Source organism: Erythrolamprus reginae, chromosome 2, assembly GCF_031021105.1.
Source record: "Erythrolamprus reginae isolate rEryReg1 chromosome 2, rEryReg1.hap1, whole genome shotgun sequence".
Lineage (NCBI taxonomy): Eukaryota > Metazoa > Chordata > Lepidosauria > Squamata > Dipsadidae > Erythrolamprus > Erythrolamprus reginae.
In genome coordinates this window covers 2,531,217-2,555,716 of record NC_091951.1, presented here as the reverse complement: position 1 = coordinate 2,555,716, position 24,500 = coordinate 2,531,217, and the positions used below count along the sequence as shown (strand labels likewise).

At 45.9% G+C, this 24,500-nt stretch overlaps 1 protein-coding gene and 2 pseudogenes across 1 annotated transcript; 2 read left to right on the top strand and 1 right to left on the bottom strand.

Moving 5' to 3' along the window:
* LOC139162937 (H-2 class II histocompatibility antigen, E-S beta chain-like) overlaps positions 1–24,500 on the bottom strand; it is a 644,095-nt pseudogene that overhangs the window by 613,494 nt on the left and 6,101 nt on the right.
* On the top strand, positions 9,585–17,894 carry LOC139163174 (protein ZAR1-like). The gene is made up of 2 exons (XM_070744137.1): positions 9,585–10,190; positions 17,718–17,894. The coding sequence occupies exons 1-2, from the start codon at positions 9,585–9,587 to the stop codon at positions 17,892–17,894; spliced, it is 783 nt and encodes a 260-aa protein (XP_070600238.1).
* Positions 17,739–24,500, top strand: part of LOC139163000 (zinc finger protein 721-like) — a 50,138-nt pseudogene continuing 43,376 nt past the window's right edge.

Sequence of the window (24,500 nt, the reverse complement as noted above, 5' to 3'; positions counted from 1 at the left end):
CACTGATTGACAATCAATTTCATTTTGTTGTCAGCACATTCAACTTTGTACAGAACAAAGTATTTAATGAGAATATTTTATTCATTCAGATCTAGGATGCGTTATTTGAGTGTTCCCTTTATTTAATTGAACAGTGTATTATAATAATAACAGTATTTCTGTAACCATCATATAAGATAGATTGTGCAGCAAGAGAATGATTGGCCTTACATTTGCCAGTAATATCTCAGTTGTAGATCTGACCACTCTAGTTTTGCAAATAACTGGAAGTTATCTGGGTGCACATATAGGGGGGAGGGCCTTGGTGGCTAACAAGTCCTGTATTATAAATGGACACTACATAACAGTGCAAGCTTATCAAAAATACACAAAACATGTTTGTTGCATACCCAATCGCCAATGGCATTCTTTTCACCAACTTGGTGCGTGCACTGATCGGATCCCCTTAAAAAACAGCGACTTTATTTTCCAAAGGAGTCAGATGAACCTGAAGTGACTTTCCAGTTCATCAAAAATGCTTACCATTGGTCTAAAATATAATTTCGAATTTTTAAATAGCGCTCAGGTGTTTGGGCTTTTCTCCCAAGAAAAAATTCTGGAATTGCTATTTTTTCTTCCTCCGTTATCACTCCTCTATCCATTGCAATTTCGTGGTCCAGTGGCTTATGCTCTTCTGCATCCATCTGATTTTCTGATTTTGATCAATTTAATGTAAGATTTACAAAGAAATGGGAAACAATTGAGAGAACCTGGATGACAGAAAGAGAAAAGGAGGCAGCATTAGTTAAATATATATAACACATGCTTTAAAACTAAATTAAAAATAGATTCAAAATGAGTTTAAAATAGAGTAGTAGAATTCAAAAAGGAAGAAAACCGTTTAGACGATTGTGGGAGGTTTATTTGTAAGGCGGAAGATGGTGGCCGTATTTGCCTGAGCCGCCCTCGCTCCCACCATTGCCCTTTGCCTCGGTGGAGACGATATAGAGGGACTGTAGTGATTGAGATCTGGCCTGGGATCTGGCTCGTGAGAGTGGACAGACCTGGGGTGCTGATTGGAAAAGTTGCCAGAGCCGGGAGACCAACTGGCTGGGGAGACCCGGGCTGGTCATTTGCGAGGAGGACGGTGACCAGCAGTACGGGGACCATCTTGAGAATATGTGGAAAGCCAGGAGTTCCGAGATGCCGTCCTGCGAGAGCAGCTGGCGTTGAAGGAACTCTTATAGAACTCAAGACTCAACTTGTAAAGACCAGGCTCCCTCTGCGAGGCCAGTGGTTTAACGAATGGAGAGATCGATGCCAAGGAGTTGGTGGTGATGATAACGGAGGGAATAAAGTGGAGACTGAGGTAACCCCCCCCTCTATGGACCCCTATAAAGGTGGACTCTCTCTTCCTTATGCCCCTGGAAGAATCTATTGCCCCTTGTATGTGAACTGGCGATCAAGCTGTTCCTGTGGACATTGCTACTGGGCTGACCCAAATTGAACTGATGCATTTGCACTTATTAATTAGCTTTTTAATGTAATTTATTCGATCCTATCTATATTTTTGTATTCTGTAGCTTATTAGCATATCTATATTTAGTATTTTACTTTTTATAATTAACTTTTAACTAATTTTGGGTGACAGAGGGCCAGAACATTCCGGTCATGCTGGGGAGAGGTAGATATGGCGGGAGCCATGGGGCGAGCCATTCTGGAGGAAAAAGAGATCGCTGCCTAAAAGCGATCCCTCGTTCCGGCCCCGTGAACTCAACCCGGGATCCTGGTGACAAGTGCAATCCGGGCCCTGGGCTCAAGCTGCTGCTGCTCAATGCCAGATCGGTCGTAAATAAAGCTCTCCTCATCCGGGATCTGAGCCTGGATGAGGAGGCCGATCTGGCATGTGTGACTGAAACCTGGCTGGGCCCAGGGGGAGGAGTTCCTCTCTCGGAAATATGCCCAGTCTCGACCCCAGGGAAAGGGGGGAGGAGTGGCTATTGTAGCCAAGGAGAACCTTCGCCTGCGTAGACTCGCTGCCCCTGAGATTGCGGGTTGTGAGTCACTCCTTGTGAAGTTGGACTTAGGGGTTCAGGTGGGCTTGTTACTCACGTACCTGCCTCCCAGCTGCGTGTCAACAGCCCTGTCTATGCTGCTCGAGGAGGTGGCCGGGTTGGCGGTGGAGTTCCCAGGACTAATCATCCTGGGGGACTTCAACCTGCCATCACTCGGCGGTTCCTCTGAACTAGCACAGGAGTTCATGGCCACCATGACAGCCATGGACCTGACTCAAGTAGTTCAGGGTCCGACTCATGAGGGGAGACACACACCCGACATGGTATTTCTCTCTGAGCAATTGAGTAATGGTCTGAGACTAAGGGGCTTAGAAGCATTGCTTTTGTCATGGTCAGACCATTTTCTACTGCAGCTTGATTTCCTGGCTCCAATCCTCCCCCACAGGGAGGTGGAACAGATTAGGAGGTTCCGCCCCAGATGCCTGATGGACCCTGAGGGTTTTCAGAGGGCGCTTGGGGTTTTACCAGATTCACTTGTCCACAGCTCGGCAGAGTCTCTCGCTGAGGCCTGGAACAAGGCAGCAGCAGAGGCTCTTGACCGAATTGTGCCATTGCGACCTCTCCGTGGCACTAGACCCCGTAGAGCTCCATGGTTCAACGAGGAGCTTCGGGAGTTGAAAAGACAGAAGAGATGTCTAGAGAAGCGATGGAGGAAGAGTAAGTCTGAATCTGATCGAACACTTGTAAGAGCTTTTGTTAAGACCTACAAAGTGGCGCTCAAGGCGGCAAGATGCGCATACCATGCTGCCTTGATTGCATCAGCGGAATCCTGGCCGCTCTGTTTAGGGTGACCCGCTCCCTTCTAAATCAGGGGGGAGTTGGGGAGCCCTTGCAGAGTAGTGCCGAGGAATTTAACTCGTTTTTCGCTGATAAAGTTGTTTGGATCCGGACAGACCTCGACTGCAATTGTATAGCAGTATCGCCTGACAATGAGTCAGTAGAGGTGACTGGGGCTAAACCTCTTTGTCCATCTGTCTGGGAGGAGTTTGACGGTGACACCTGATGAAGTGGACAAGGCCATAGGAGCTGTGAGTTCCGCCACCTGTTTACTGGATCCGTGTCCCTCTTGGTTGGTTTCGGCCAGTCAAGAGGTGACATGGAGCTGGGTCCAGGAGATTGTCAACGCCTCCTTGGGGAGGGGGTCCTTTCTGGCACTTGTGCGCCCCCTCCTCAAGAAGCCTTCCCTGGACCCAGCCGTGCTTAATAATTACCGTCCAGTCCCCAACCTTCCCTTTATTGGAAACGTTGTTGAGAAGGTGGTGGCGCTCCAACTCCTGCGATCCTTGGAAGAAGCCGATTATCTAGGTCCTCAACAGTCTGGATTCAGGCCCGGCTACAGCACGGAAACTGCTTTGGTCGCACTGATGGATGATCTCTGGCGGGCCCGGGACAGGGGTTGTCCTCTGTCCTGGTGCTTCTTGACCTCTCAGCGGCTTTCGATACCATCGACCATGGTATCCTTAGATATTTTAGATATTTATATTGTACGTTTTTTAATATGTTGTAAGCTGCCCTGAGTCCTTGGAGAGGGGTGGCATATCAATCAATCAATCAAATGGAAGAATAGATAGATAGACAGATAGACAGACAGACAGACAGACAGATCAGTGTTTCCCAACCTTTTTTGAGGCACGACACATTATTCATATTTTCAAAATCCTGGGGAACATTGAGCGGGGGGGGGGGGCGGTAAAAAAAGTTTGGACAAAAAATCTCTCTCTCTCCCCCCCCTTCGCTCTATTTCTCTCTCCCTCCCTCCCTCTTTCTCTCTCTCTTCCTTCCTTCCCTTCATTCTCTCTCTCCATCCCTTTCTTTCTCTCTTCCTTCCTCTTTTTTGCTCTTTCTCTCTCCCTCCTTCCCTCCCTCTATGTCTCTCCCTCCTTGCCCCCTCTCTTGCTCTCTCTCTCTCTTGCTTTCTTTCTCTCTCTTTCTCTCTCTCTCTGTCTCTCTTGCTATCTCTATTTCTTTCTCTCTCTCTGCCTCTCTTTTGCTTTCTGTCTTTCTCTCCCCCCTCTCTTTCTCTCTCTCTCTTTTGCTTTCTCTCTTTGTCTCTCCCCCCTCTTTCTCTCTCCCCCTCTTTCTCTCTCTTTTTAGCTCTCTCTTTCTCTCCCTCTCTTGCTATCTCTCTCTCTCTTTTGCTTTCTGTCTCTTTCTCTCCCCCTTTCTCTCTGTTTTTGCTCTCTTTCTCTCTCCCCCTCTTTCTCTTTCTCTTTTGCTTTTTCTCTCTTTCTCTCTCCCCCCTCTCTTGCTCTCTTTCTCTCTCTCTCTTTTGCTTTCTCTCTCTCTCTCTCTCTTGCTTTCTCCCTCTGTCTCTTTCTCTCTCCCCCTCTTGCTATCTCTTTCTCTCTCTTTTGCTTTCTCTCTCCCCCCTCTTGCTATATATCTCTCTCTTTTGCTTTCTCTCTCTTTCTCTCTCCCCCCTATCTTTCTCTCTCTCTCTGCCTCTCTTTTGCTTTCTGTCTTTCTCTCCCACCTCTCTATCTTTTGCTTTCTCTCTTTGTCTCTCCCCCTCTCTTTGTCTCTCTCCCTCTCTTTCTTTCTTTCTCTCTTTTTGCTCTCTTTCTCTCTCTCTCTTGCTATCTCTCTCTCTCTCTTTTGCTTTCTGTCTCTTTCTCTCCCCCTCTTTCTTGCTCTGTTTTTGCTCTCTCTTTCTCTCTCCCCCTCTCTTTCTCTTTCTTTTGCTTTCTCTCTTTCTCTCCCCCTCTCTTGCTCTCTTTTTCTCTCTCTCTTTTGCTTTCTCTCTCTCTCGCTCTCTTGCTTTCTCTCTCTTTCTCTCTCTGTCTTTCTCTCTCCCCCCTCTCTTGCTATCTCTTTCTCTCTCTTTTGCTTTCTCTCTCCCCCCTCTCTTGCTATATATCTCCCTCTCTTTTGCTTTCTCTCTCTTTCTCTCTCCCCCTCTCTTTCTCTCTCTCTCTCTCTCTTGCTTTCTCTCTCTCTTTCTCTCTATGTTTTTCTCTCTCTTTTTTTTGCTCTTTCTCTCTCCCTCCTCTCTCCCCCAGGTGGGGACTGTTTTTTTTTCTTTCTTATTCTTTGGGTGCTTTTTACCATATGCTTTAAATCAAGAGTCACTTCTCTCTCTCTTTTGTTTCTCTCTCTTTCCTGTCATTCTCTGCCTCAATCATTTTCTCATTTCTCTTTTTTTCTCCCCATTTTGCTCTTATTTCTCTCTCACTCTCTCCCTTTCATTTCTGTTTTTCTCTTCCCTCTCCTTTTCCTTCTCTCCCATTCTCTCTCTCATTTGTTGTTCTTCCCCTCCCTCATTCTTTCCAACAGTTTCCCCCCTGCCCCTGTCTCTGTCTCTCTGGGGACCAGCCAGTAGCCTACCCAACTTCTTCGGAGCTTATCCTCCGTTTTCATGCAGAACCTCCTGGTTTTACAGCCAGCCGAACACGATCGACTCCTCTCCTCTGCTTGGGGTTTCGCCTTCATGCTTTGGGGGTGGGGAAAAAGCTGCTGAGCCCCCCTCTCCCCGTAGCCTGGGCTTTGCTGGTGGCTGGCTTGGAAAGGGATCCAAGGCACAGGACGAACACTTGGGGTTGGGGCAAGGGATCCTCTTTCTTTCTTTCTTTCTCTCTCTCTTCCTTTCTTCCCTCCCTCCCTTTCTCTCTCCCTCTTTCTTCCCCCCTCTTTCTCTCTCTTCCTTCCTCCCTCCCTCTCTCCCTTCCTTTCTCTCCACTTCTCTTTCCCTCCCTCTTTTCCCCTTCTCTTTCCCTTTTCTTTCTTTCTCTCCACTTCTCTCTCTCTCTTTTCCCTCTTTCACCCTCCCTCTTCTCTCCCCGCAGAGGACTCACACGACAAGCCTCCACCCTCCGACCCCGGACTCCCATTCAATCCCCATTCAGAAAAATGGAGGCGGCAACTCAAAGAGGAGGAGGCGTGTGTGTGTGTGTGTGTGTGTGTGTACGTTGTGCCTGGCTCAACTTTGATAGGCCTTCTGTTACCTCACCCTCGGAGGTGCCTCAGTGAGCGGGCAAAGACTCACTGCCTCCTCCGGGCGCAATCCCCGCCAATGTTCCCCCTGCACGTGCACGCAGCCATTAAGACCCCCCCGCACAGAAACTTTTGAAGTGGCGCAAAGCCAGGCAGTCCCGGATTGCTCACTTCTCCAACCAGCAAAGCCGGCCGGCGCAGGAAAACAGCGCGTTTAAAAAACGCGTTGCTTTCCTGGGCAGCCAGGTTTGCTGGCCGGAGAAGCGAGCAATCTGGGACTGCGTGGCTTTGCACTGCAACAAAACAACAATGCTGTGGCGGCCTTCAAGCGCGGCCCTTCGCAGCGCTCCCCCCCCATTCCTGCAGATAGAGGTCGGGCGCGTTACCGGGAGGTGGAGGCGACGCGGGGCCAGGCACTGGGGAGGGCTGACCGCCACTTTTCCCCCACAGGGGCCGATGCTGTCCCTGCGCCCAAGAGTGTGTGTATGTGAATGAGCGGGCTGAGCAGCAGCGAGCTGAGCCTCGTTGAAGAGCCGCTCTTCAACAGGAAACCAGCGCGGGGGCTGCGCTGGGAAGGTGCTGCCTGCGGAGCCCAAGGGCAGACAAGCGGGCAAAAAGACCCTGCGGGGGTGTGTGTGCGGGCAGGCCGGTCACAGACAGCGAGCGGGCCCAGGTCTGCTCCAAAGGCTTCCCTGGAGCCAGGGGCGGGTAAAAACGCCCTCCCCCATCCCCCCCCGAGGCCCTCTGGAAGCCAAAAATGCCCTCCCAGAGCCTCTGTGCCAGCCCAAAAGGAGCTGACTGGCACACACATGCACGTTGGAGCTGCGCTAGGACAAAGACTTGTGTGCCAGCACATATGGCTCAATAGGTTCGCCATCACTGGTCTAAGGGTAAAGTTTGGGGGGTTTGAGGAAGAAACTATGGAGTCCGATAGTGTGTTCCAAGCACTGATCACTCTGTTAAAGTCGTATTTTCTGCAGTCGAGTATGGAGCGGTTTACATTAAATTTGTATCTATTTTTTATGCATTTATTTATTATGTCAAGTACATATTGGTAATATACAGTACATTATGTATTATACCTCTAGCATAGCTAGAGGTATAACAAGCAGGAAGAGGGAGATTGTGATCCTGCTATATAGAGCGCTGGTGAGACCACATTTGGAATAATACTGTGTTCAGTTCTGGAGACCTCACCTACAAAAAGATATTGACAAACTTGAACAGGTCCAAAGGCGGGCTACAAGAATGGTGGAAGGTCTTAAGCATAAAACGTATCAGGAAAGACTTCATGAACTCAATCTGTATAGTCTGGAGGACAGAAGGAAAAGGGGGGACATGATCGAAATGTTTAAATATGTCAAAGGGTTAAATAAGATTCAGGAGGGAAGTGTTTTTAATAGAAAAGTGAACCCAAGAACAAGGGGACACAACCTGAAGTTAGTTGGGGTAAGATCAAAAGCAACATGAGAAAATATTATTTTACTGAAAGTGTAGTAGATCCTTGGAACAAACTTCCAGCAGGCGTGGTAGATAAATCCACAGTAACTGAATTTAAACATGCCTGGGATAAACATAGATCCATCCTAAGATATAATACAGAAAATAGTATAAGGGCAGACTAGATGGACCATGAGGTCTTTTTCTGCCGTCAGTCTTGTATGTTTCTACATAGATATAACATTGTTTACATAAGATTGGTACTCATAGGAGAAAACATCAACCTTAGAAGCTTTTAAGATGTTGGATAATCATTTGTCTGAAGTAGTATAAGGTTTCCTGCCTAAGCAGAGGGTTGGACTAGAAGACCTCCAGGCAGGGTCCCTTCCAACTCTGTTGTTGTTAGGACAGGGTCGGTAGGCAAGCTGGTGCATTTATGCATGTCCCCTACTGACCTCTTAGGAATCAAGAGAGCTCAACAGTAACATAATGTTATTGCTTTATTATTTTAATGTTTAGTTTTAATATTAATAATAATAATAATGATTTATTAGATTTGTATGCCGCCCCTCTCCGAAGACTCGGGGCGGCTCACAACAATGAATATTGACTTCTTCTATTATTGTATTATATTGTGTTTCATATTGTTGTAAGCCACCCTGAGTCCCACAATAATAATAATAATAATAATAATAATAATAATAATAATAATAATAATAATAATAATAATAATCTCAGTGGTTTATAATACAAAACTTATTGCTATTGTTGTTGTTATTATTATTATTATTATTTATTGCCCAGCGATTATGAAACTCTTCTGCCCCCCCCTCTCCTCATAGATTATGTCAATACCTATAATCCGAGACCATCAAAAATGCCGGAGTAAGTAAGGCCACTCACCCGCTTTCCAGATACACCTTGTTGCAGCCTAGAAACTTGAACGCCTTTTATTTACCAGGCTCTCGAATACAGGCTCCCCGCGACGTGGAGACGCTCCCTCCCGCAGCCAACTCCGGCGGTCCGTTCAAACGACACGATATCTTCCACGGAGCTCACTTTTCCGCCTCTCCGGTATTTGCAATCGTCTCTTCCATGTGGCGCTTCCGCGGCCAGATTCAAATTCTCCCGCGGCCGACGCGGCTCAATGACTCACTGAGCATGCGCGCGCGAATTGCCCTGCAAGGGAAGAGGAGGAGGAGGAGGAGCCTTGAGCACGTGGGCATTTGCTTGTTGCAAGGTTACGTTTTGTAGCCTTAAACTTGCCTTCCCCCGATCGGGCCCCTCCGGGTGGGATTTAGTACAACTCTTACGATCCCCAGGCCATGTGTAACTGGAATGCAAGCCAAAATTGTACAACACTACATGTTTGTATTGCGGGGCAGGGGAGGAAACCTGCGCTAATTAATTTGGGTCGAATTATGCAATGTATCGTCACTTTGCTCAACGTTGGCAACTTTAAGACGGGCGGACTTTAATTGCCAAAATTCCTCAGTTATGTTCAGACAGACCAGACTAGATAGGTAGGTAGGTAGGTAGGTAGATACAGACAGACAGACCAGACTAGATAGATAGATAGATAGATAGATAGATAGATAGATAGATAGATAGATAGAGAGAGAGATAGAGAGAGAGATAGAGAGATAGAGAGATAGATGAGATAGATAGATAGAGACAGACAGACAGACAAGACTAGATAGATGATAGATGGATAGATAGATAGATGGATAGATAGATAAGATCGACGGATGGATGGATAGATGAGAGAGAGAGAGATGATAGACAAATAGATGATAGATAAGAGAGAGACAAACAGACTAGATAGATAGATAGATAGATAGACAGACAGACAGACTAGACAGACAGGCAGACAGAAAAATAATATCCAACAATCCATCATGAATGATTCTTGGTTGCAAACATTTAATGGAAGCGCTTTATAAAGCGAAAGACATTGTTGCTAGTGAGCCCAAACCTGTTAAAACTCCCCCACGCTGCTCAAATTCCCAACGTTACTTTAAGACGGATGTAGTCAATGCAAACCATTCCTCAATTAAGAAAGAGGGTTTGTTGCACTAGTTAACGAGCGCTAATTGCCACCGCCATTCCAGGCGAGGGAGGCAGCAAGTCTCCCCTCAAACCAGCCTCCCTGGTGCCAGCATGCAGGGCTTCGTTTATCCACTTTACGGCGTCTACCACAGTTATGGAAGCAGCTTCACCCCGAGCCACGACGGGGCCTCGACGCTGCCGTCCAAGCAGAAGCTGCTGAGCTGGAAGCAGATCAGGTGCGGAGCCATCTCCAATCTCTACCGAGGGGCGTTCTCGGCCCCTCCCGTAACCCCTTCGGTGTCTTCGCCGGATTACTTGGACACCTACAAGCGAGCGCAGCTGAAGGCGCTGCACCGCAAAGCCAACACCAAAGAAGCGGGCGTCCAGGTGAACCCGCAGACGGACGCCGCGGTGCAATGCTCGCTCGGATCCCGGCCACTCCAGGCCATCCAGCCGGAGCAGGAGTGTGAGGAAAAGGGGACGTCCGCTAAGAAAGGGGACGGCGGTGGCGAAGAAAAGGCGGGAGCTGAAGGCGGGCTGCCAGGGCCCGCCGTCGGATACTCAGCCCAGCAGCAGGTCAGAAAAGGAGGCGAGGCTGAGGGAGGCGCTAGCGGCCTCCTCAGACGTTGCGCCTGGTTGGAAATCACCTTCCGGCCTCCTTCAGCGGCTTGGAAGAAATTGGTTGTTAGCTGGGCTTTAGGATTGCCTAGCTCAGGGGTAGGCAAACTTGGCTAACCCTGACACATGAACTTCAACTCCCAGAATTCCTGAGCTAGCATGATTGGCTGAAGAATTCTGGGAGTTGAAGTCCACAAGTCCTAGAAGAGCCAACGTTGCCTACCCTTGGCCTGGCTTAGCGCAGCTTCAGGGGCTTTACTTCAACAAACAGAATTCCCCAGCCAGTTGGGAATTGAATTCTGTGAGTTAAAGGTACAACTGAGGTGGAGAAACGCTGCACTAGCCCGCAAGGCCTGACTTTTAAACAAACCAGTCAACGTGTATGGGCAATACAAGCCAGGATGTAATGTTTGTGTGTCACGTTTCTACCTCCCTTAGCACCCCTCCCTCCCCCAAGTGGAGTTTAACAGTATATTCGCAAAATAAATTGGGATTAGGAATTGTATAGAATAGAAACATAGAAGACTGACGGCAGAAAAAGACCTCATGGTCCATCTAGTCTGCCCTTATACTATTTCCTGTGTTTTATCTTAGGGTGGATCTATGTTTATCCCAGGCATGTTTCAATTCAGTTACTGTGGATTTACCAACCATGTCTGCTGGAAGTTTGTTCCAAGGATCTACTACTCTCAGTGAAATAATATTTTCTCACGTTGCTTTTGATCTTTCCCCCAACTAACTTCAGATTGTGTCCCCTTGTTCTTGTGTTCACTTTCCTAGTAAAAACACTTCCCTCCTGGACCTTATTTAACCCTTTAACATATTTAAATGTTTCGATCATGTCCCCCCTTTTCCTTCTGTCCTCCAGACCAGTGTTTCCCAACCGGTGTGCCGCGGCACACTAGTGTGCCGCGAGACACGGTCAGGTGTGCCGCGAAGTTCCAGCTGGGCGCTGCCGGTGCCGGTGCCTCCGATATGGAGCTCCCACTCGCAGTTGTCCCCCGGCTCCTGCCCGATGCCGCGATTTCCGGCGCTCTCCTGCTGGGCCCCAAAGAAGGAAGGCGGGAAAAAGGAGAGCTTCATTCTTCGTGCCTGGCATCGGCGGCAAGTGTCCTTTGGGGCCCAGCGGGAGGGCACTGGCGGTGGGAGCAGGAGGGTGCCGGCTACAGCGGCCCCAGGCAGTCGCGGGGAGATGGTGGCAGCGAGAGGGAGCTCCAGGGTGGAGGCACCGATGGTGGCGGTTGGACGTGCTGCTGAATGCCGTACATGCTGGCGCTGCGGGGCTGGCATATACGGCGTCCAGCTGCCGCCGGCAGGGCTCCCGCTCGCAGTCAGCCGAGAGAGAGAGAAAGAAAGAAAGAGAGACATAGCAAGAGAGGCAGAGAGAGAAAGAGAGACAGAAAGAGAGATATAGCAAGAGAGGCAGAGAGAGAAAGAAAGACATAGCAAGAGAGAAAGAGAGAGAGAGAAAGAGAGAGAGAGACATAGCAAGAGGCAGAGAAAGAGAGAGAGAGAAAGAGAGATATAGCAAGAGAGGCAGAGAGAGAGAGAAAGAAAGACAGCAAGAGAGAGAGAGAAAGAGACACAGAGAGAGAGACAGAGAAAGAGAGAGAGAAAGAGACATAGCAAGAGGCAGAAAGAGAGAGAAAGAAAGAGACGGAGAAAGAGAGAGAGAAAGAGAGATAGCAAGAGAGGCAGAGAGAGAGAAAGAAAGAGACATATAGCAAGGGACAGTGAAAGCGAGAGAGAGCAAGAAAGAGAGAAAAAAGCAAGAAAGAGATAGCAAGAGAGAGAGAGAAAGAGAGCAAAAAAGAGGAAGAAAGAAAGAAAGAGGGATGGAGAGAGAGAAAGAAGGGAAGGAAGGAAGAGAGAGAAAGAGGGAGAAATAGAGCAAAAGGGAGGAAGAGAGATTTTTTTTGTCCAAACTTTTCTTTAGCCCCCCCCCGCCCCCTTCGTTCAATGTTCCCCAGGATTTTGAAAATATGAATAATGTGCCGCGGCTCAAAAAAGGTTGGGAAACACTGCTCCAGACTATACAGATTGAGTTCATGAAGTCTTTCCTGATATGTTTTATGCTTAAGACCTTCCACCATTCTTGCAGCCCGTCTTTGGACCCATTCAATTTTGTCAATATCTTTTTGTAGGTGAGGTCTCCAGAACTGAACACAGTATTCCAAATGTGGTCTCACCAGCGCTCTATATAATGGGATCACAATCTCCCTCTTCCTGCTTGTTATACCTCTAGCTATGCAGCCAAGCATCCTACTTACTTTTCCTACTGCTCGACCACACTGTTCACCCATTTTGAGACTGTCAGAAATCACTACCCCTAAATCCTTCTCTTCTGAAGTTTTTGCTAACATAGAACTGCCAATGCAATACTCAGATTGAGGATTCCTTTTCCCCAAGTGCATTATTTTACATTTGGAAACATTAAACTGCAGTTTCCATTGCTTTGACCATTTATCTACCCTGTTTCCCCGATAGTAAGACACCCCCGATTGTAAGACATATCGGGGGTTTCAGGGGGGTCGGCTAATATAAGCCGTACCCCGAAAGTAAGACATATTGCCGCCTCCCTCTCATCTAGCTGTGCGCCGCCTCCTGCCCACGTCTGCACCGTCCCCCTCTCCATACGTCGCCGCGTCTGCCACCTCCCTCTGATCTTAATGAGCGCCGCCTCCTGCCCACTTCCGCGCCGCCCCCCTCTCCATACGTCACCGCGCCATCCCCCTCTCCATACGTCACTGCGCCGTCCCCTGCACTTGTCACTGCTGCCTCCTGCTTAAAATACAGTAATGCACACAGTATTAATCATACATCAGTAAAACATACACACTGGCATACTGGGGTATCATCTGCTGTTTTGTGGTGAATACAATACTGTTCAGGTTGTTAATAAAAGTTAATTTTATGGTTAAAACAAAAAATTTGACAATTTTTTTTCCAATATAAGACATACCCCGAAAGTAAGACATAGTGGGGCTTTTGGGGATAAAAAGAAAGTAAGACACTGTCTTACTTTCGGGGAAACACGGTAGTAAAGCTAAATCATTTACCATATTACAGACCCCTCCAGGAATATCAACCCTCTTGGTTAAATACAGACCATTTTTTAATACTCCTGTGCTTTTGGCTACATTTTTTTGAGTTCGGTACTTGGCCTTCTGTTAGTAAGTAGCTTTTATCTCTGGAGTACTACTGTAATTGTTGGGTAGGGTAACTTCACCTCTGAATTGAGAAATGAATATAAAGTTCTTGAGGGTGTCAAAATGGAATGGATATATTTGGTTGTGGGGGTAGAACAAATCTGTATTTGGCCAGAAATAATTCTAATTTAATATTTGGAGGATGTTTTTTCCCATACTTGCAGAACAAGGTAATATATAGTGAATGGGATTATTTTATCTCAAATTTCCTCCTTTAAAATGTGTGCTTTAAGTTCCAGTATCTCAAGGGTCGCCACAAAGAAGAGTCAACCTATTCTCCAAAGCACCTGAAGGTAGAACAAGAAGAAATGGGTGGAAACGAAATAAAGAGAGAAGTAACTTAGAACTAAAGAAAAATTTCCTGACAGAACAATTAACAGTTTGCCTCCAGAATTCAATGCAATTCAATTTATTAGATTTGTATGCTGCCCCTCTCCGAAGACTCGGGGCAGCTCACAACAACAATAAAAACAGTATAACAATGGAACAAATCTAATAATAAAATTACATTAAAAAACCCCAACAATTTAAAAACCATACAACACATACATACCAAACATAAAATATAAGAAAGCCTGGGGGAGATGTCTTAATTCCCCCATGCCTGGCGATATAGGTGGGTCTTGAGTAACTTGCGAAAGACAAGGAGGGTGGGTGCCGTTCTAATCTCCAGGGGGAGTTGATTCCAGAGGGCTGGGGCCGCCACAGAGAAGGCTCTTACCCTGGGGCCCGCCAAATGACATTGTTTGGTCGACGGGACCCGGAGAAGGCCAACTCTGTGGGACCTTATCAGCCGCTGAGATTTATGCGGTAGAAGGCGGTTCCGGAGGTATTCTGGTCCAATGCCACGAAGGGCTTTAAAGGTCATTACCAACACTTTGAATTGTGACCGGAAACCGATCGGCAGCCAGTGCAGGCCACGGAGTGTTGTAGAATGTGGGCGAATCTAGGAAGCCCCACGATAGCTCTCGCAGCCGCATTCTGTACGATCTGAAGTTTCCGAACACTTTTCAAAGGTAGCCCCATGTAGAAAGTTGTGAATGCTCCAATACTGGAAGTTTTAAAGATGATGTTATATAACCATTAGTCTGAAGTAGTGTAGGGTTTCCTGCCTAAGCAGGGGGTTGGACTAGAAGACCTCCAAGGTCCCTTCCAACTGTATGATGATGAGGTTATTTTAGTTGAGGAAGTAAAGTAAATGCTTATAATTTAAGAATAACCTTCTAAAGCAAATTACTTACTGTTCATTAACAACTTTCCGTTGCAGTCCTTAGAATAGAAATATGGCTATTTCCACTGCAATGACTACAAGACCAGATGGGAAAGTGGCTATGTATGGTGCATTTCTGGAAGTACAGTGTTCCCTCGATTTTCGCGGGTTCGAATTTTGCGAAAAGTCTATACCACGATTTTTCAAAAATATTAATTAAAAAATACTTTGTGGTTTTTTACCCTATATCACGTTTTTCCTTGCCCGATGATGTCAAATGTCATCGCCAAACTTTTGTCCGCCTTTAATAAATATTTTTTTAATAAACTTTAATAAATAAACAGTGAGTAATAATCTAAATGGTTGCTAAGGGAATGGGAAATTGCAATTTAGGGGTTTAAAGTGTTAAGGGAAGGCTTGTGATACTGTTCATAGCAAAAAATAGTGGATTTCCTTCCGCATCTCTACTTCGCGGAAATTCGACTTTCGCGGGCGGTCTCGGAACGCATCCCCTGCGAAAATTGAGGGAACACTGTATTTGATTTCACGATCATTGTGATGCCAAAGAAAGGTTGTAACTGTGAAAAACCATCGTAAGTCACTTTTCATCAGCGCCGCTGTAACCGTGACCGGTCACTGACAGGCTACAAGAATGGTGGAAGGTCTTAAACTGATCAGGAAAAACTTAATGAATTCAATCTGTATAGTCTGGAGGACAGAAGGGAAAGGGGGGGACATGATCAAAACATTTAAATATGCTAAAGGGTTAAATAAGGTTCAGGAGAGAAGTGTTTTAACAGGAAAGTGAACCCAAGAACAAGGGGGCACAATCTAAGAGGTTGGGTGCTTCATCACTGGAGGGTTTTAAGAGACTGGACAGCAAATTGTTAGAGATGATAGAGTTTCTCCTGCCTGGACTAGAAGACCTCAAAGGTGTCAGGATTAGGCATAACTTGATATAATATCCCAATGCAGGAGGAAGGACTGTAGTCATTGTAATGGCTATTATGCATAGAGAATGCTGAATCAATATGCTGCAACCTGATTGGCTGGTAAATATATAAAAATGTATGACACATTTGCATAGGTGTGGTTGCTGTGGTAGTAGTGCTTGACTAGTTATTATTATTATTATTATTATTATAATTATAATTATTATTGTTATTATATTTGTATGCCGCCCCTCTCCGCAGACTTGGGGCAGCTTACAGCAGTGATAAAACAATATACAATAGCAAATCTAATATTAAAGTCTAAACTATGTGCAATAACCCCTTACCCCACTCCCAGAACATAATGGCCTGCCCATGTTTTGCCCTCCCCAGGCTCCTAGAAAAGCTCTGGAGCTTGGGAAGAGCCTCCCCCACCCCATCCAGAAGCTGAAAACAGGCGGTTTCCCCACTCCCAGTGAGCTCAGAAGGCCCGTAAATGAGCTGGCTGGCGCTCACCTGAGTTTGCGTCCTCACTAATATGGCTTCATGTGCCACCTGTGATATCACGGATATAGATGGTGATGGACATACGGTACTTTATTTATACCCTAAATCAGTGTTTCCAAAACTTTTGACATATGTGTACCCCTTCTATAATTTTCACAATGCTTAGTACCCCAAGTCAAAAAAAATGGATGTATTTTAATAACAATCAAAATATATTTATTTATTTTTAATTTTTTGGTACATACACAAAATAATAAATGAAAAATAAAATTATTCATAATAAAATGCAAGTAAAGTTATATTATCAATAACAAGTTGTAGTGTGGCTTATTTACAGTAAGACAGTATAAGTAATATTGTAAATAGAGAAGTCATTTTTGCTAAGAAGAAGTAAATATGTTTTCTTAAGAACTCCTGCTGCAATGTGTTCATTCGAAGACTTCAGCTTCTTATCTATTGGTCTGTGACTGGCTGGCTGGGTTGGGTGAGCTTCCTCAAGTGCTGCCCTGACCCAAGTTCCCTTCCAGCTGTTCTTCAGCAGCCTCCATTTTATTCCCTTCTTGGAAGTGGACCTGATTTTGCTTCCAACACTATCAGGAGACAATGGAAACCCACGACTGGAAGATGCAACTGAAGAGGTCAATGTGGAGGAAATAGGCAGCTGCTGTCCAAAGGAAGAGGGAGACACTGCCACAAACTTGTAGTTTTATATCAACATACTGTAAATGTATTGAACATTCGCAGCAGAGAAGAGAGTCAGGAACATCCTGAGGTAAATCTCAAACAGCCTCCAGAAAAAAAAGGAGAAAGGGAAAAAGGCCTTCTTTCCACCCTCAGCAACCAATTAGAGCACAGATCCCCTCAGGCAGGAGCCCTCACTCCCTCACAATGGGGAGTTTCCTTCTCCAGCCATTAAATTCAGTATCTTCACATTTGAAGTATCCAAAAGAAACAGAGCTAAGATGACTTTGCTTTTGTCCATTAGATTGAATTGTCCGGCTGGGATGGTTTGTAACATTTATCTTGCACTGTGCTAAAAAGAAGTCAACGTCCTTTTCTTCTTTTTCCCCTTGTCCCTCTCAGGCCTCCTTCTCCCTCCCTTTCTCCTGCCCTCAATGTCTGGCTTCTATTTTTCCTTCTGTTTTGTCCACTAAATAAATGAATAAGCTCTCGAGACTACAAAGAAGGCAGAGAAGAGCAACAAAGGTGGAGGCTAAAATTATTTATTTATTTTAATTCATTTTATTGCCTGTATAGGCCCCCCAACTCCTGAGGGGCTCTGGGTGGACTACACAAATAAAACCATAGACACCCATTGAAATCCCCTTCCAAACCTCATATCTCTGGGGCCACCACCAAGATTCCTCTCCTCTTCTGCCCTTTTTCCCTCCATCCCATTCTCTCCTCTAGACAAAGAAGAGGCTGAAGAAAAGAGACGGTGGGGCAGGAGATGGAAGAAAGAATGAAACCGCTCTAGAAACGCCACAGAAGAAAGACCAAAACCTCCACCACTGCCTTTGGGTCAATAGAGATTCCGAAGCCTTTCTCCTCCTACTCCCAAGCCCATCATCCCCACCCTCTCCCTTCCCCCTCCCGCCAGCTCTTTCCCGCCCTTTCTGACACCCAGGTATTTCACCCCCAATCCGCCAGGGGGCGCCCTCTGCCAAGGGAAGGGAATACAGCAGGATTGGACCCACTGGAGGGACAACGTCACAAGGGGCTTTTCTGAGGAGACTGCCAAGGAAGTGACATCACTGTCCCTTGCCAGTCTAGGAAGCCACACTCGCTCTCCTTATCCCGTGGGACTCCACATGAGGCCGAGAGCCTGCGGGAGGTGGTGGAAGGATATCCAGAGGCGCCCGAGGTGAGAGTGGGGGCTCTTCCCAAGGCCCATACTCCCCAGCGGCCCTCCCCCTGCAGGGGGAAGCGGAAGAAACGGGAATGACGGGAAGGGGGAGGAGATTCAGGGAAGGGCCCAAGTGGGGGAAGGAAGGGGGGCCTTGGAGGAGGAGGCGGGATTCGCACCAGGCTCCCTGAGGGGGAGAGAAGGGGGCGGGTTCTGCAGCTGCCTCCTTATTTATTTATTTATTTATTTTATTTTTTTATTGATTGATTGTTTGATTGATTGGATTTGTATGCCGCCCCTCTCGGTAGACTCGGGGCAGTTCACAACAGTGATACAAAACAGCATGTAAATCCAAGACTAAAACAGCTAAAAAACCCTTATTTGTAAAACCAAACATACATACAAACATAAGAAATCATATGGTCCCGGCCCTGCTCGGGGGACCTGGGCCATGCGCTGGGATGAGCCTCTTGGGGCTCCGGGCAGGTTGGGTGAAGGTCACTCAGGGGCTGAATTCCACCTTCTCATTCTGGGCCTTTGTTTTTCCTTCCACCTCAGAGACAGAAACCGGAAGCCATTTGTGGTCTTTGCAAGGCCCCATTTTCTCCTGGGGGAAGAAGAAAAGAGCGGAATCACCTGGACGGATCCGTCCTGTGTTCCAGAAATGGTCCCGTGAAGGAAAAGGCGTCTGGAGACCCACAAGAGTCCCTGGCCCCCTTTGGAGTTGCTCTGCAGGACAGAGAAAGGATGGAGACCCCACCTGTTGCAAAGGAAGGAAGCGGAAAAGGCCCTGCAGCCGCTCAGCCTGGGAAGGGGGGGAAGATCTGGGCAGAAGTTCCTGGAGGAAGAACCCATCCTCCCTTCAGAAGTTGAGCCCTGGAACTCCATCCAATACCGGGAGGCTGAGGGTCTCCGAGGACTTTGCAGCCGACTCCACGACTTTTACAGGCGATTGCTGAGGCCAGAGAAGCACACCAAAGCCCAGATGCTGGACCTGGTGGTTCTGGAGCATCTCCTGTCCCTTCTGCCCCCAGAGATGGAAGGCTGGATGCGGGAGTGTGGAGCAGAGACCAGCTCCCAGGCGGTGGCCCTGGCGGAAGGCCTCCTCCTGAGCCAGGCGGAGGAGCAGAAGGAAACCAATGATATGGAGGGAAAGAAGAATCCATCAGATCCCGCTCATGAGCCATTTTTCTGCAGGATCCCTTGGGAAGATCCAAACCAGGAGACCTCGGAAGGTAATGGGAGATGATCCGATGACCCATCTGTCTTACCTCTGCTCTCTCCTCTTCTATAGAAGACCTCCTCCTATTTTGTTCATGATGTATTTTGAAATTATTCCTTACAGAGAAACAAAGAATGAAGCTCTCTGGTTTTTATGAAGGAGGTCAAACAGCGGTGGAACTTCCAACTCAAGTAAGAAAGAGAAAAGATCTTAGATTTGTTTTCTCCCTTAAGGAAGTGAAGCAAATTTGAAGAGCGCTCTATCTCCTTCTATCCCCCCCCCCCCCCCCCGGTTTGGCCATGACTATTTTTGTGTCCTTCCACAACATGGAGAGCAAAATAGCAGGTTCAAGTTTTACTAGCTTTTATGTATCTTTTGTGATCTTTTTATTTCCTTTTCTTCACTCAATCCACCTGTGCCATTGTGCCCATATTTCGTAGTACTGTACTCAGAAACTTTTTGGCCCCTTAATTCCATCATCTGTTTGTCCATTTTGGAACAATTATATATTTTGTTCATTACTACTTTTTCGGGGTGTGTGTGTGTGTGGTTCTGTATTTTCCCAATATTGGGCGAAAGTAATTCTGGCTGCAGTCGTGATATGTAATATTAAGTATTTTTTTTTTTGCTTTAGTATATTTCCTTTTAAATATTCCCAATAAGAATAATTCCTGCAAGAATTCTATCTCTATTTGTGTTATCTTTTGGCTGTATACTATTTTTTGTATTTTATCTTAAGATGGATTTATGTTTAAATTCAGGTACTGTGGATTTACCAACCACGTCTGCTGGACGTTTGTTCCAAAGATCTACTACTCTTTCAGTAAAATAATATTTTCTCATGTTGCTTTTGATCTTTCCCCCAACTAACTTCAGATTGTGTCCCCTTGTTCTTGTGTTCACTTTCCTATTAAAAATACTTCCCTCCTGGACCTTATTTAACCCTTTGACATATTTAAATGTTTCGATCATGTCCCCCCTTTTCCTTCTGTCCTCCAGACTATACAGATGGAGTTCATGAAGTCTTTCCTGATACGTTTTATGCTTAAGACCTTCTACCATTCTTGTAGCCCGTCTTTGGACCCGTTCAATTTTGTCAATATCTTTTTCTAGAACTGAACACAGGATTCCAAATGTGGTCTCACCAGCGCTCTATATAGCGGGATCATAATCTCCCTCTTCCTGCTTGTTATACCTCTAGCTATGCAGCCAAGCATCCTACTTGCTTTTCCTACCACCTGACCACACTGCTCACCCATTTTGAGACTGTCAGAAATCACTACCCCTAAATCCTTCTGTTCTGAAGTTTTTGCTAATACAGAACTTCTAGTACAATACTCAGATTGAGGATTCCTTTTCCCCCAAGTGTATTATTTTGCATTTGGAAACATTAAACTGCAGTTTCCATTGCATTGACCATTTATCTAGTAAAGCTAAATCATTTACCATATTACAGACGCCTCCAGGAATATCGACCCTATTGCACATTTAGAGACATCGACAAATTAAATATTGAAATGTTGATTTCATTTTGTTAGATGGGACCCAATCTGTCGATCCTTCTATATCTCAAGTTAATATTCTGGAGTTTCGTTATTCCTGACAATTTGGTCTTGTCTGCAAATTTGACCAGTTCCCCTTTTATCCTCTTGTCTAAATCATTGATGACCATGAAAAGATCTTGCAAATTTTCCTGTTCTGTTCTTTTTTCTGTGTTCAGGAGAGTCTGGTGTCCTTCGAGGAGGTGGCTGTGTCTTTCTCTGAGGAAGAATGGTCTCAGCTGGATCCTGACCAGAAAGAGCTGCATTTGGAAGTCATGCTGGAAAACTATAGGAATGTGGTCTCTCTAGGTAAGAGTTTTCTAATTGCCAATCAGAGTTCAAGAGATTTAAAAAAACCACTATTATGAGACATCGTCTCCAGGGAGGGAGAAGGAAAGGATGTGGCCTTCTGGTGCTCCAAGGAAGGAAAGAGTCAATGTCTCTTTGCTTAGATGTTTTCTGTGCATTTCTTCTCTGTAGTTTCCATTTCTATTTGAACGTATTTGTAGAGGCCGAAAAGAACAAAGTGGGCCTTTATGTATCCTAGGGAGGTCATGTGAGAGGAGTGTATTGTCATTTGTCCTATGAAACCTCCAAAATTGTGTGGTAACAGAACTTTCACCGTCAGCCCATGGAAGAGCATTCTCCCAATCCAATTCAAGAACAAAAGCCTCCTGCAGTGTCCCTGAGAGCATCCTAGGGTACAGGTCATCCTTGAGTTACGACAGTTCACTTAGTGACCATTCCAGGTTATGAGCAGCCCTCCCTGAAGTACGTGGGATCCAGTCCCGAAATTATGAGTGTTGCAGCACCATGGCAATAGTGCATACTTAGGAATGACAGCAGAGGGACTGCAACATTTGACCTCCATATTCCCCCACCCCTCCCACCATTGTCTGGTTCCAGAAGAGCATTAGGAGAATGGAAGCTTTGTACACTCTCATGACTCACGAATATAGAAATCATCATGTTTATGTCACACCAGTGCAAGCATGCGAACATACAACCTAGTGACATTTTGGAGAAATTCTGAAGGAATTTCACTTGACTTTCTAGCCCTTTTCTCTAACCTTATTATCATTTTCATTTCCCTTTTGTTTTGAAGGTAAAGATCAAGATTCCTGTGAACTGTTCCAACTGATCAATGCTGACGATGGACATGAGAAGTTTGGAATTCGAATGGAATTAGAAAGCCGTGAGAGAAATCAGTCAAAGAGCTGGAATCAGGAAAGCTCATCTTCCACTGATGCTCTGATTCAAGATTCTCTTGCCCAACAAGAGGAAATAAGGAATAAATATATTGGGGAAAGTGTGAAGCTAACCAAAGCTAAAGTACAAATAAATGAATACTCTTTAACCCAAAACAAAGGAGAAGATGGTATAACAAGAAAAAACAGACAAAATTACAATGGGACATCCATTGATTTTCAGGGAAATAACTATCTTACATCTGAAAAAGAGATAGACACAAAAGAGAAGCCGTATAAATGCATAGAATGTGGAAAAACCTTTGCTCGAAGAAGTCATCTTATTTCCCATAAAATGATCCATACAGGGGAGAAGCCATATAAATGCATGGAGTGTGGAAAGACCTTTACTCGAAGAAGTCATCTTACTACCCACAAGGTGATCCATACAGGGGAGAAGCCGTATAAATGCATGGAGTGTGGAAAGGCGTTTGCTCAAAGTGCTAATCTTATTTCCCATAAAAGGATCCACAGAGGGGAGAAGCCGTATAAATGCATGGAGTGTGGAAAGACTTTTGGTCAAAGAAGTGATCTTATTTCCCATAAAAGGATCCACACAGGGGAGAGGCCGTATAAATGCATGGAGTGTGGAAAGACCTTTGCTCAAAGAAGTCCTCTTATTTCCCATGAAAAGATCCACACAGGGGAGAAGCCGTATAAATGCATGGAGTGTGGAAAGGCCTTTGCTAAAAGAAGTCATCTTATTTCCCACAAGATGATCCACACAGGGGAGAAGCCGTATAAATGCATAGAGTGTGGAAAGACCTTTGCTCAGAGAAGTGATCTTATTTCCCATAAAAGGATCCAAACAAGGGAGAAGCCGTATAAATGCAGGGAGTGTGGAAAGACTTTTGCTAAAAGAAGTCATCTTACTTCCCACAAGATGATCCACACAGGGGAGAAGCCGTATAAATGCATGGAGTGTGGAAAGGCCTTTGCTCAAAGTGGTAATCTTAATTCCCATAAAAGGATCCACACAGGGGAGAAGCCGTATAAATGCATGGAGTGTGGAAAGGCCTTTGCTAAAAGAAGTCATCTTACTTCCCACAAGATGATCCACACAGGGGAGAAGCCGTATAAATGCATAGAGTGTGGAAAGACCTTTGCTCAGAGAAGTGCTCTTATTTCCCATAAAAGGATCCACACAAGGGCGAAGCCATATAAATGCAGGGAGTGTGGAAAGACTTTTGCTAAAAGAAGTCATCTTACTTCCCACAAGATGATCCACACAGGGGAGAAGCCGTATAAATGCATGGAGTGTGGAAAGGCCTTTGCTCAAAGTGATAATCTTAATTCCCATAAAAGGATCCACACAGGGGAGAAGCCGTATAAATGCATGGAGTGTGGAAAGACCTTTGCTCAAAGTAGTAATCTTACTTCCCATGAAAAGATCCACAAGAGAATAGCCGTATTAATTCATGGAGTATGAAAAGACCCTCTTACTTTCCCTAGGATGATCCACACGTAGGACAACCCGTATAAATCCATGGAGTGTGGAAAGATCTTTGCTCAGAATGCTCAGCTATGTTCTCATAAAAGGATCCATGCTCAGGAGAAACTACATAGCTATAGGAATTTTACTTACATTTATATACTGCTCCACAGTGCTTTACCACTTATATCTGAGCAGTTTACAAAGTCAGCATATGAAAGGCTGAATCAACTATTAAAAGCAATCTATAGCAGTTGAAGATGTTTTCAATAAAATGTCGAATTGAAAGTTTTCAATTTTCAGTTATTTAAAAATGCTCCATCCATTTTTTTGCTCAAATATGATTTCCCTTCCAGAATTTGCATTTCTTGCTCAAACAGTCAGTCACGATTTTCATTTTGTAAACGTACTGGGGAGGACCAGGGGAGACATGATAGCAGTGTTCCAATATCTGAGAGGTTGCCACAGAGAAGGAGTCCACCTATTCTGCAAAGCACCTGAGGGTAGAATAAGAAGCAATGGGTGGAAACTAAGCAAGGAGAGAAGCAAGATAGAACTAAGGAGAAATTTCTTGACAGTCAGAAGAGTTAATTAGTGGAACAGCTTGTCCCCAGAAGTTGTGAATGCCCCAACACTGGCTTGGGAGTGTGAGGCCCTGTTCTTCAGTGGTTCTCCTCCTACCTCTCCGGTTGGTCGCAGTCGGTGTTAGTGGGGGGTCAGAGGTCGACCTCTAAGTCTCTCCCTTGTGGGGTGCCTCGGGTTGGTCCTCTCCCCCGTGCTATTTAAAATCTACATGAAACCGCTGGTTGAGGTCATCCAAGGGCATGGGGTGAGGTATCAATATGCAGATGATACCCAGTTATACATCTCCACCCCATATCCAGTCAGCAAAGCAGTGGAAGTGATGTGCTGGTGCCTGGAGGCTGTTGGGTTCTGGATGGGTGTCAACAAGCTCAAACTCAAACCTGACAAGACAGAGTGGTTGTGGATCTTGCCTCCCAAGGACAATCCCATCTGTCCATCCATTACCCTGGGGGGGGGGAACTATTGACCCCCTCGGAGAGGGTCTGCAATTTGGGCATCCTCCTCGATCCACAGCTAACATTAGAACATCATCTTTCGGCTGTGGCGAGGAGGGCGTATGCCCAGGTTCGCCTGATGCACCAATTGTGGCCCTACTTGGACAGGGAGTCATTGCTCACAGATGATACCCAGTTATACATCTCCACCCCATATCCAGTCAACGAAGCAGTGGAACTGATG